Genomic DNA, 12,714 nt, shown 5'->3' with positions numbered 1-12,714 from the left:
TTTTATTTCTTTATTTTATTCCATAATATCATCTTATATACAAAATATAGCACTTTGAGCTCCATTCACATCAGGAACATGCAGAAATAAAACAACATAATAAATGGTGAAAGGTTATTGCTGTTATTTGAATGATTAAACTACATGCACTACAGTGAGGAAATAGTTCAAAACTGATTCTTTCAGGGGAAATAAGTGAAATGGCTCTGACAAGTTACACCACTACATGTACCATATTGAACTTTTAGGCCCCACTTTTAGATGTAACTCAAGGGTGCCATCTACAGTCGGTCTAATAAACCTCCTTTTCACCAAACCTCAGATTACATTGTCAAACATCATCATCGACTGCATTATGTTCTCATCCTAAAAGAGAAAGACAAAAGTTAGTTAGGGATATCTAAATGGCAGTCGAACTATTGTCACTATTTTGTAGACCTTTTGGCATGTTTCCAAAAACTCATCGATGGTCACTACTCCGTCTTTGTTCTTGTCCATTTTCTATAAAACATGTAAATAATTTGATGGTTAGTGGTCTGCTTAACTATTTAAATGTGCACTAAGTAACTTTATAGTAAAGGGTTCACCACTTGCTTCTCTCAATGTAGATGTTATTTATTTGCCTGGAATTTTCCGCAGTATAGCATTAAACCTTTCTTACTTCTTTTTTTTATCTGTCTCTATGGAGAAAGATGAGTTTGGAAAATTTAAGGCAAAGCAATAACATTTTCAAGGAGAGAAGCAGTGGCAGATCCTCCACCTGAAAAGTTACATAACGCGCCTTTAAGAAGAAATACACAAAATTATGTGTATAGTAAACTGCTGTGAAGTTAACTTGTGGAGCAAAGTTCTGCCTCCACAAATGCCAGTACAGCTAACTCAAACACAAAAGCAGGTATTTTTTGTATAAATTTCAAGTTATTTATTTTCAAAAGAACCATTCAGAAACATCTATAATTCTTCCACTTGTTCGTTATTATATGTTATAATGTCATCTGAAACCCTGCTATAGCTGCTACACTTTTTGTATGGACTCAAGTGGTTATGAGCCTGATCCTCTTGTGAGCTTGAGCCATGTTCATGCTCATCATTCACACATGTTTGAGAAACACATTATTATTAGTTTGTCTACATCTCCAATGTTCAAAATGCTCTGTTCTTTTTAGTATGTTTTTAACAACACAGACAGCCACAGATGTTAGGCTGGTGTTAAAATGTGGCAGTATTAAACAGTAGACTGCTTTATTTTACTCAAGTATAAAATAGTATTACCCTGATAGAAGTTTGAGTCATTTTTGGGAAAGTTGCTGCTCCTACCATATTTAGGCCTCTGAGCCTCTGCTGTCTTGACAGCGTCACCCCCCTCTCAGTCGCCCCCAGTATTAACAGCAATATCCAACCATTATTTATCCTGGTTTCTCATACCTAACATACTGGCTTATCCAGGAAACTGAAATCTGGATACTGCGTTTACATGAACACACAAAAAAACAGGATACTCAGAAAACCAGATCATAGTCTGTATACTTTTGCTCCTGTACACACTCAGTGGTGGGTTTGGTACTTGAGTAAAGTGCAGCTAAATTGAATCACCTGAAAGAAGTTGTCCACATGCTCCTTGGCATCATTGTCCTTGATACAGGGGTATGTGTATTTTCCCATCATGTCGTAGATCGAGCTCATGATATCTGTCATCTCCTACAAGGACAAAGCAGAGGAGTTTTCGTCAACAAATTATATTTATTAATTTCTGGTTCAATAATAGTTAAGCTCTCCTCACTAAAGAAAGTCTGTGGAAAAGAAGATATAAAAAGAAGTTATAAAAGTGCATGTTCAGTGCCAGTTTTTTTCTATTTTGATTGTTGAAGTTGTTAATTGGTTTTGTGCATGTGCATGCATGTGTGCTCTTGTGTACCTCTCTGGTGATGCAGCCGTCCTTGTTGATGTCGTACAGATTAAAGGCCCAGCCCAGTTTGTCTGCGGTGGAGCCTCTTAAGATAATGGACAGACTGATGACAAAGTCCTACAGGAAACACAGGTCACACTGACTCTATATGACTTTAACAGGAAAACATAAAACATCATGGAGAATAAATGAGGAGAATAATAAAAGCTGAATGCGATTTCAGAATAGGCCTGTCATATAGTATAGACAATAAATGATAATATTGAACAAATTTATACCAGTGATAAATCAACGCAAAAGTAGAATTATCCCGAAAAAAACTATTCTTAATCTACAATTCTGTTAAAAACACAAGCTGTAATCAATACATAATATGAATAATGAGTCATAAAAATATTATTTCAACTTTTTACAGCTCAAATCTAATTGTGGAACAGAAAAATAACAAAAGTTCCACCTAGTCCAAAGAAAACATCAAACAACAATAAATACTAATACTAAATTATAAGACATGATTGTTCCAACTTCCATCTGTCATGTATTGAACAATAACTAATAATGGTGACAGCCCTATTTCAAAATGATATAATGAAACAGCCTCTTCTCACCTCAAAGTTCACGGCTCCGTTGTTCTGAGTGTCAAAGGCATCAAACAGAAAGTGTGCATATGTGCTGGAGTCTGGAGCACAGAGAACAAATATTGTTTATCTGTTTATACTGGTAATCAACATGTTCTAACTAGTTTCATTTGTGTTTATTCAAGATAAAAATACAATATGTGAAGTTAAATGTGACGTGTTCACTCTCCACAGACATGTTCATAATTGTGCAGGTGAAGGACATTTATGTTGTGAAGAAAAGATCTCTGTCATAGTCTTCAACTTCCAGGAAACTCTATGTAGTTTTACACTTGTCCTCAAGTGTAACAGTTCATTAACACAGATGTGACTCTGCTCTGGTATGATTTAATGCAATGTAGGGTGTTCGTCATTCTGGTATAAATACTCAGAGCTCAGATGCTCTGGAGGAGGAACTGGGAGAGACTTGGAATGCTGGAAGGCTGCTGGTCTGTGGCCAGGGCCTTGTCCTTTTTTCCCCACATATAATACAAATACAAGTGATGAGTGAATCAGGAAATGTATCTGCAGTTTGCATGCATGATGTGCCTACTGTCTCTGCCAATGAAATAAACAACAGTGAGTGACACTTATTTAATGAGAACTCAATGCTGGTCCATGAAAAAGAAGAAACAAGTCCAACTCAGCAGCTAAAGTTCAGGTCATTAAAGCCAGTGAAGTGTCTAAAGTCAGAGTCCTGTGCTTGTCTATAAGAACAGAGACTGACCTCCCTGTGGGAAGAACTGAGAGTAAATGCTCTTAAACGTCTCCTCATTTACCACTCCACTGGGACACTCCTGAAGAAACCAGACAGACCCTGGTTATCATAAATACTGAGATGAACACATAATAACATGATTCATATATGAAGTAACTCTACATTTTTGAAGCCTCTGTAGAGAATCTGCAGCTCTTTTTTACTGAAGTTTGTCTGTTGAACGAGTCTGTCGAGCCCTTCTGGTCTGTAGCACACTGTGGACAGCTCCCCTTCATCGGTCACACTTCCTACAGAGGACACTGAAGTTTAAATTGTGCACATAGAAACATAACTATATCCCAGCAGCGTTGTAAGATATATTCATTAGTTTATTATCAGGGGACACTTGCTTTGTGTGAGTGAAGGTCTGGTGTTGGGATGATAGCATGGCAGCAGTTTGAGAAAGCGCTGTTTCAATGTTTTCTTGTTGGGTTTGATGCCTGGATTACCTGAAAACACACACAACATCAGAGACAGAGGCCTATTTTCTATAGGAGAGGTCCTGGAGATGACCTCATGTTTTGACTCATTATGGTACATGCGAGCTAAAGAAGTACTTACTTTGTGACACTTTTATGAAGCCAAACTTGCAAGTAAAAAAAAAGGACTGAAATACGACCATGAAAGCATTTAAACAAAATACAATGAGGTTAAGGTTATATGCATGCCCCTGTAGAGAAATCTGTCTGCTATGTGCACTTTTACCCACTAGAGAGAACTGTTGAGCTGCTAACAAACTCACCAAGCAGAGCAAGTCAAATAACATTTCTAGACCTAAAGTCAACTTTGCTTGAATGAAAAGCTTCAGATATATTAGCACACAAGAGACTGACAAATAGTAAACTGTCAACACAAACCAGACTAACAGCGAAGTCAAAACACAAGCAAATAAATGTCCAGTAGAACAAGCCAATGTGTGCTCATTTCATTTCTGAGGTACATTTTGTTGAGATCACACAATACATATTTAGGAGGTGTCACTCAATCCACAAATACAGCAGCTGCGTGTCTATGGAAAAGCAAACAGCAACCTGCCCAGCCTCCACTAAAACAATTGACACAAGCAGCAGGAGAGGCAGGTTCAAGTGACGGCCACATCCAAAAGAGTGGCCTAAACCAAAGGAAACAAGGCATTACTCATCTGATGGATACACACTCTTGTAAGTTATGGGGACTGCTGCTCTGAGACTTTCATTCAAAGTGAGGATCAGTGGCCACATCCAAATAGTCAAATAGTCTGCAGAAATAGACTTTTATTAATGGCCAAATTTCCAGTACCTTTTCATTAATGTAAATGCTTTGCTGGAAAGACATATCTGAATCAAGTTTACATTGACCTATAGCACCTGTCAGAAAGTAAGAGATCAAACTACAAATGTCAGACTGCATCAACATTTTCCTGATCCATAATCATGACAATATATGCAATTATCTTCCAGTAAACCCAGGGATTTAAGACTGTTGTTATAACAATAATCTAAGACAAAATAGTATATATTTTGAACGGTGAAAACTCCTAAAAATGTCACTTATATTAGTAACAGGCTCAAGTAAAAGTTGCTCAATTAAAACTAAAAGTATCACATCAAAAACGTACTTAAGTAAAAGTACCTGTTTAAAAATGTACTTAAAGAGTAAATGTATTTCACACACACAAGTTTTAAATGTAATGATATATGTTGACCATATTTTGGTCAACAGTAGCAATACTTTCTTATTTTTTCTTATGATTTTTGTGTATTTATTTTTGTTTGTTCAAAGCCACAAACATGGTAAAAAATAACCCCTCAAATTATATGAAAAGTATTTTTTACTTTTCAGCCCAGTTAAAAAATGTAGTGGGATAGACAGTACATATACCTGCTCTCATATGTAGTGAAGTAAAAGTGAAAGTATCCACTGTAAAATGTACTTAAGTAAACTAAAGATATCTAAAAATTGTATTTAAGCACAGTACTTTATTATTTGCACTTGGTTACCTTCCACCACTTGTAACAGGAGACTGAAAAGGTGCTGGGTGATATTCATTACTGTAAAATGTGTTGTGAGGTCGTGTGTATTTCTCCTGAGAACTGTAAACTCATGTGATGTATTTCTTAACAGCATTTGAAACAATAGAGTCGTATTTTTGTGATTTGTGTTCAGCCATGAATAGATTTATATCTGAAAACACAGTCCACGTTCAAAGTATGTTCAAAATTATGGACAATCCCAAAACAACTGACAGGAGCAGAGAGTCCACTGTGTGTTATTTAAGCACAGTGCTGAGAAGTAACTGAACTGACAATATGTATTCAGAAGACTCTTTTTAGAATTCAGAGTCACTTTTTTTTAAATCAAACAAATGCATCATGGTATTTGGTCATGTAATTTAGGCTTTAAACTGCAGCGGGTAAGAAAAATACAAAACAGATGTTGCTGATCTGTCATTTTCCAGTTAGTGATAAATAAATGCATAACAAACAGTAAAACAAACACATTTTTACATCATAATTTAAATGCAACTCAACGTTAAAGTATTCTAAGCATTCAGAATACAATAATCTGATTAAACCATGCATTATAACACATTACAAAATACATTTTAATGCAGGTATTCAGTATTCTGTAACTAAATACATTTTCAAAGTCTTTCCATCACTTTATACATTCACATTTCTGCTCACTCCAGCAGTTAGCCACTTCACCACCGCAACCTGCAATAAATCTAGTCTACTTTAGTCTAACACCATAAATGTAAATGATGCTACTCGGAGCACAGATTGAGTGTGTCTGTATGCGAATGCTTTGTTTACTTCAGGCCTTAAACGGGTCATGCAGTTCTGACCCATTGATTGTAGATAGTGTTGTTGTTGTACTTGACAGTAATCCTTGAGAAAAGAATGGTTCAGATTATAAATGCGCAAATGAAAAACACCACAAAAACATATTCAAATCTACACAATCCTACCTCCACACAATCTGTTTAGGATTATCTGTGGATTTGATCTTGTTCCCACAAAGATTTACTTGGAAGAACAACATTGGATTTTGGGTGGGCTTGGGAACAAAAGAAATCGATGTGCTGTCTCCTGAAATGCCTCGGAAAACACTCAATTTCAGACCTTGACAAAACAGTGAAGTAAGCAATTGTCCAGAGCAGACCTCCTAATGCACGATACTGTTTCTGTTTAACATGTGGTACAGCATTCGTGGTTCATTAAAGCTCATAGTATTGTAAAGATAATACTAAAATATAGATCCCTGTTGTAGAACTCTTAGCTAATCCAAAATGCATGAGTATCCATTTATCACTGAAACCAAACCAATGATGGGTAGATTTACTGCTCTTTTCAGGACACCTACGTTATTCCTCTATTCATTCAATATAATACAGTCCCACACAAAAAGTAATTCACTGCCCACTCCTGCCCCAAGGCAAAGAGACAAAATATGTGACCACTGTTCTGTGACACTGGTCTTTACAACCTTCATCCAAATCACAATCTTAACCAATGTCTCAAACAAGGACGCAACAGTAATGCACCACCAACCTTCACAGTCAAGATACACACTCTTTTTAAAGGTGCACTACGTAACTTCTCAGCTGCAGGGTCCACCACTTTGTTTTCTCTGTGGGGATGTTACTACTTTGTCTCGATACTATGGCATTAAACATACGTATTTCCAGGGAGACAAGCAGGTCATGCAACAAAGCCCAGTTATAGGTCAGATCTGTGAAGAGGCAAGCTCACTTACAGTAGTGGGTATTTTTGAGCAATGAAAACCCCATAATTGAATATATGCAAGATAGAAAAGTGAATTTCCATACTGTGGAACATTACCAACAAAGTAATAACATCTTAATGAAGACAATAAAGCAGTGTACCCTTCACCAGAAAAGCTAAACAAAAACTATGTCATCAAAGAAATATAAAATATCAGTTAGTCTACTGCAGCACTTACCAGTCATGATGGGAGAAAAATGACCCGAACTCTCAAAAACAACCCAAATATGACCATTACTCCTCCACCCCTTCTGCTCCACCTCTCAGCAGCTCCACTGCAGCAGTGGAGAGGATCCCAGTGACATGTGAGGAGTGCTCAACAAACTGATGACTTGGCAACGATCTATGAGAATCTATAATGTATGAGCAGAGCTGTTAACAGTGGCATTTGACTCAAAGCCTCTAGATTTATTGATCTTACCTGTAAACCAATGTTTACTCATCATTAATAACTGTAACACACTTGATGAATTCATATATGTGCTGGATCTTATTGTTTTTGTTTATCCACCCTGTTCATTCATTTGTTAGTTGATTGTTGTGGATATCAAATTACAATTCAAATGCCAAAAACAGTCTCTATGCACTCATTAAAGCTCCAATATGAAACCTGTTCTACAGTACTAACCTCATCAGCGTCATGTGTATTTCATCTTAAAGTAAGCTTTGATCATCTCTCATAGTTACTTTTTGGTTCACAAACATTTATTGTAGAGGTTATACAGAAGAAAAATTTCATTACATGTATACATTTTACAACTATAAATATGTCATATACACCTGCATGTGTGTGCAATGATACACACATATGTATATGCTCATACAAATAAACATGAACAGTATGGACACATACACTGACATATTTTGGACAGTATATGTGTTCAGATGTGTGCACTCACCAATATGCAAGCACATCCCAACACATTCAGATATTTTCTACCTCTCATAGTTATTTTTAGGATTGAAAACACTTGACTAAACAATGACAGTATAAAGATACTTGCAGGGGATACAGAGGACTTGCAGGTGATACAGAGGACTGTGGTTTGAATTCTTTGATCTATAAAGAGACAAAAGTGTAATTTTAGATGTGACTGAGAGGCCATATTTTGCAATGATGGAGGATGAATCTCTGAACAGTTGATGAGCACTGAATGCACTGAATGCACTTGAGCTAATAGCTTTGATTTGTTGCCTTTCACTAGGCTATATGCAGTTGGGCCTAACAAATCAGATTAATAGAAGTATAATGTTTGTGAGTGAGTAAAATGAGTCTTGAGTGAAGATGACAGATCAGGAAGTAGCGCAGAGCTGAACTGACGCCCCTGCACAAAACAGTTCAAACTCCTGATTATTTGTGATATTAATTAAACAATCATACAATCTGAGTTAGGCTACAAAAGGCAGAGCTCTATTTTCAATTTCACACAAAATATCTCAATCCCATGAGCCTATGTGCATCAACTGATACCTTGAATCCAGTGGGCCACTTCATCAGGGCTGCACAATCCGACATGGATCTTGGTCATAGAATTGTACAAATGAGCGTGGACTCACACAAAATTGAGCTACGCTCCCATTTAATCAATAATTCAAAATCAATTTCTCGTGTTCATTTGAAAGGGGTTTTACAGCCACAAAGAAATCAACGTGTCCATATTAGCAGTAGTTTACTGATATTTGTAACCATTTCAAACAGACTACCCAAACATTTCTGCTCAAAGTTGAATCGCGTGCTCTGGTCTCACCTGTGAGCGGGTCGTGGGATCTGTCCAACTCTCGTGAGTCAGACAAACTCTGATCCTGGCTCCTGGATTTCATGTCTCCGCTTCAGAGCCGTCCACCTCTCGTCTCAAAACTTCGTACTGTTCATATTCGGCTGCGCTGGTTTTACGCACGGACTCTCTTTAACCACAGAAACGTAAAAGCTCTGACTGTCCCGTGCGTCTTTACGTTGCCCTCTGTGTCCGCGTGGATCTCAGTCAGTGCATCCTCTCATCTGAACGAGCGATTTTCAGTAATGACAGCGCTTGGAAGAGTTGGTTTTGGAGCGGGAGAGGAGAGAGTGAGAGAGGCGCGGGTGATTTGATGAGTGATGTCTCACCTTGGAGCTGACTGGACACAGCGCGGCACAAATCAATACACCGTCCTTCAACTGAATCCTCTGATTATGGAAATAAACTAATTACGCAGAGGACGTCAAATAGGTTACATTTACAGGAAAAAAAAAACCTTTATACAACATCTTGATGACTTGAGCGAAAAATAATATGCAACAGTAATTTATCTGTTTACTGTAGTTCTTCTGATGAGAATCAAGTGAGAATTTCTCTGTTTGCATATGATTATGACTCTTTATAAACAGTGTTGGGTGTAATTTAGTTACAATTAAATTACATTTTAAAGTAACTTGAACTTTAACAGCTACTTTAAACTTTAAAGCAGCTCTGCTTGTGAACAAGTCTCTCCATGGCCAGTGCCATATGAACCATCTCACACTCGGAGGACTTCAGGGACTGGCCTTCTGCTGGTGCCCAGAGTCAGGACTAAACACGGAGAATCAGCGTTTCAGTTTTATGCAACTAAAACCTGAAACAATTTTCCTAAAGATGTGAGACAGGCCTTTACTTTGACAGTGTTTAAATCCAGGCTCAAAACAGTTCTGTTTAGCTGTGCATGTGACTGAAAGGTTTTTATCCTGAACTCTTCTGTTTTAATGTTCATTTTATGATTGTTTGTTGTTATTTATGCTTTGATTTGTTGTATTGTGATTTTAATGTTTTTGTAAAACACTTTGAATCACCTTGTGTATGAATTGTGCTATGCAAATAAACCTGCCTTGCCTATAAAAAGTCCCCAAAGAGAACGCCTTCAGGGCTAAATGACAAACCTATTATTCCATGGAAACAGAAAGTTTAAATCATATTTAGAAACATTCTTCAAGTAGACAGGTGATTTTTATGCCATGCTGTGCATGATTATAGCCAAAAGAGCAACATTTCTTTGGAAGCAACCAGGAGGAGGTTCTCCTACAGGCCCAATAAGAGATGGATTGTAGAGATGCAAGTACGCTCCAAGTAAGGACACGTTTGTTTGTTTGTTTTTTTGTTTTTGTTTTTTTGTTGTTGTTTTTTTTGTATTGTTTTTTTTTTTTTTTTTTCTTTTTCCATTTTTCAGATCAATAAACAACACAACCAAACTAATGCTTTTATTTTTGGTCTATTTTTGGCTTTAACATCACAGTGTGACAGTGTTTGTCCTCCTTGTAGGTTTATTTCTCATCTGAACTGTCTCTATCCTGATTCTTTTCTTTATTTAATGTGTAAAACAAGGTTGGTGTTTGTAAAATATTAGATATATTCCAGTTAAATTGATGACAAAAGGAAACTGAATTATTTTGGAGCTTACCTGAAAGATTGAGTGATTACACAGATAATGAATGGATGAAATTATGACATGATTATTTGGCTGAGAATAAGTTCTATGGTGACAAAAGTGAGATGGGATATTTGCAAAATAACTGAATGAGGAGCAGAACCAACAGAGACCAGATTTAAGATGTTTAGATGGGGCAGTCTGTGGAGGCCTTTGTGTTAGTAGTAAATGGTGATTATCTAAAACAGAGGAGCAGATACGCAAGGCAAGTTTATTTGTATAGAACAATTCATACACAAAGTAATTCAAAGCCCTTTACAGAAGAAGAAAGACATTAAAGTCGCACAAATCAAAACATAAATAATCACAAATAAGCATCATAAAATGAACATTAAACCAGAAGAGTGCAGAAAAAAAACAAAAAACTTTCAATCATATGCACAGCTAAAGAGAACTGTTTTGAGCCTGGGTTTAAAAATAGTTAAAGTAGAGGTCTGTCTCACATCTCCAGGTTTTTGCATAAAACTGCAACTCTGATTCCCCATATTTAGTCCTGACTTTGGGCACCAGCAGGAGGCCGGTCCCTGAACTCCTCAGAGTGTGAGATGGTTCATATGGCACTGGTCATGGAGAGACTTGTACACAAGCAAAGCTGCTTTGAAATCTATTCACTGAGCTACAGGAGCCAGTGCAGAGACCTGAGTAGAGGACATACATGCTTGTACTTCCTTGTTCTTGTCAGGACCCGAGCAGCAGTGTTCTGGATGTACTGTAGCTGTGTTAAGGCTCGTTTGGAGAGGCCAGTGAGCAGGCCATTACAGTAGTCTAACATACTGGAGACAAATGCATGGATAAGTCTCTCTAAGTCTGGCTTTGACAGAATACCTTTGATTTTTGCAATGTTTTTTAGAAGGTAAAAAGCTGCAGATGTTATTGATTTGATGTGGCTGGTAAAGTTCAAGTCTGAGTCCATTATTACCCCTAGATTTCTGCCCTGATTTAAAGGTTTTAGAGAGAGACTGTGACCACTAACACTTTCTCTATGTTTCTGTGGCCAAAGGCGATGACTTCAGTCTTGTCTGAGTTTAGCTGGAGAAAGTTGTTTTGCATCCACACACTGATCTGTTGAATAAAGTGGCAGAGTGAATCCACTGGTCCATATTCACCTGCTGCCAGTGACACATAGATCTGAGTGTCATCTGCATAGTTGTGGTAGGACACATTATTGCTGTGTATTAACTGGCCTAATGGCAGCATGTAGAGATTGAACAACAGGGGTCCCAGGATTGACCCCTGGGGCACCCCACAGGTTAGGGAAATTTTATCTGAGACACATTTTCCAATTTAAACAAAGTACTCCTTGTTTTCTAGATAGGACTTGAACCAGTTTAGTGCCGTACCACAGCTGCCCACCCAGTCCTCTAGTCTCTGTAAAAGGATCCCATGATCGAGAGTGTCAAAGGCAGCAGTCAGATCTATCAAGATCAAGACTGACACTTTGCCTGCATCAGTATTCAGGTGGATGTCATTTGTCACTTTGAAAAGAGCAGTCTCAGTGCTGTGGTGGGGTCTAAAACCTGACCGGAAAACATCAAAGGAGTTGTTCATTTGGAGAAAGTTAATAAGATGTTGGTAAACAACTTTTTCAAGGACTTTGCCTAAAACGGCAGATTTGAGATTGGTTGGTAATTGTTCAATATTGTGGCATCAAGACTGCTCTTCTTTAGCAGAGGTTTGATAACTGTAGTTTTCAAAGCTCTTGGGAATGTTCCATAGAGCGAGTGGAGATAGCACTGTTGAGCACAGACTTTAGAAATTTAGTGGGTAACACATGGAGGCAGCATGTAGATGAACTCAGACTGGTGACAATATTTGGACAGTTTTGTCAGTCACAGGTGCAAAGTGAGTCAGTTCTAAATGTCTAGGTGGGAGCTGGGTTGTTATTTGCGTCATAGAATTGATGGCATTTTTGGATGGAAGGTAATTCTAACGGCCGCAGGGCTGGAGGGTTTGTGGAGAGTTGTTACTGCAACTTCCAATAATGTCAGAAAAATACCTCTCCCTTGTTCTACATAAACTGTGGTTGTACATGTGCATCTTTTCTCTGTAAATCTCATAATGAACCTGGAGCTTTGACTTGCGCCATTTCCGCTCAGCCCTCAGGCACTCCCTTTTCTGTGCCCTGACCGAGTCCTCATTCCTCCATGGTGCTTTCTGCTTATCTTTAATCATTATAACCTTCATTGGGGCAATTGGAGCATTCAAAAACAATATCACAGAGTTCAACAAATC

The 12,714-nt window shown here is 37.7% G+C and overlaps 1 protein-coding gene across 1 annotated transcript; it reads right to left on the bottom strand.

Moving 5' to 3' along the window:
* Nucleotides 1–2: 2 nt before the first annotated feature.
* Nucleotides 3–8,917, bottom strand: LOC117389446 (Kv channel-interacting protein 2-like). Its single transcript, XM_055232288.1, has 9 exons — nucleotides 8,796–8,917; nucleotides 3,627–3,729; nucleotides 3,404–3,524; nucleotides 3,251–3,320; nucleotides 2,515–2,585; nucleotides 1,916–2,023; nucleotides 1,594–1,698; nucleotides 439–501; nucleotides 3–366 (listed from the first exon to the last, which is right to left on the bottom strand). The coding sequence occupies exons 1-9, from the start codon at nucleotides 8,866–8,868 to the stop codon at nucleotides 319–321; spliced, it is 762 nt and encodes a 253-aa protein (XP_055088263.1). The 5' UTR covers nucleotides 8,869–8,917; the 3' UTR covers nucleotides 3–318.
* Between the last annotated feature and the right edge of the window lie 3,797 nt (nucleotides 8,918–12,714).

Source organism: Periophthalmus magnuspinnatus, chromosome 1, assembly GCF_009829125.3.
Source record: "Periophthalmus magnuspinnatus isolate fPerMag1 chromosome 1, fPerMag1.2.pri, whole genome shotgun sequence".
Taxonomy (NCBI): Eukaryota; Metazoa; Chordata; class Actinopteri; order Gobiiformes; family Gobiidae; genus Periophthalmus; species Periophthalmus magnuspinnatus.
This window is presented reverse-complemented; position numbering and strand designations above follow the sequence as displayed.

Excerpts from the sequence above, each read along its gene's own strand:
- LOC117389446 (XM_055232288.1), bottom strand. The coding sequence starts at position 8,868 with ATGAAATCCAGGAGCCAGGATCAGAGTTTGTCTGACTCACGAGAGTTG. Across the intron at positions 3,321-3,403 it reads TCTACAGAGGCTTCAAAAAT|GAGTGTCCCAGTGGAGTGGT; the intron begins GTAGAGTTACTT and ends TGGTTTCTTCAG. Across the intron at positions 367-438 it reads TTTTGGAAACATGCCAAAAG|GATGAGAACATAATGCAGTC; the intron begins GTCTACAAAATA and ends TTTCTCTTTTAG.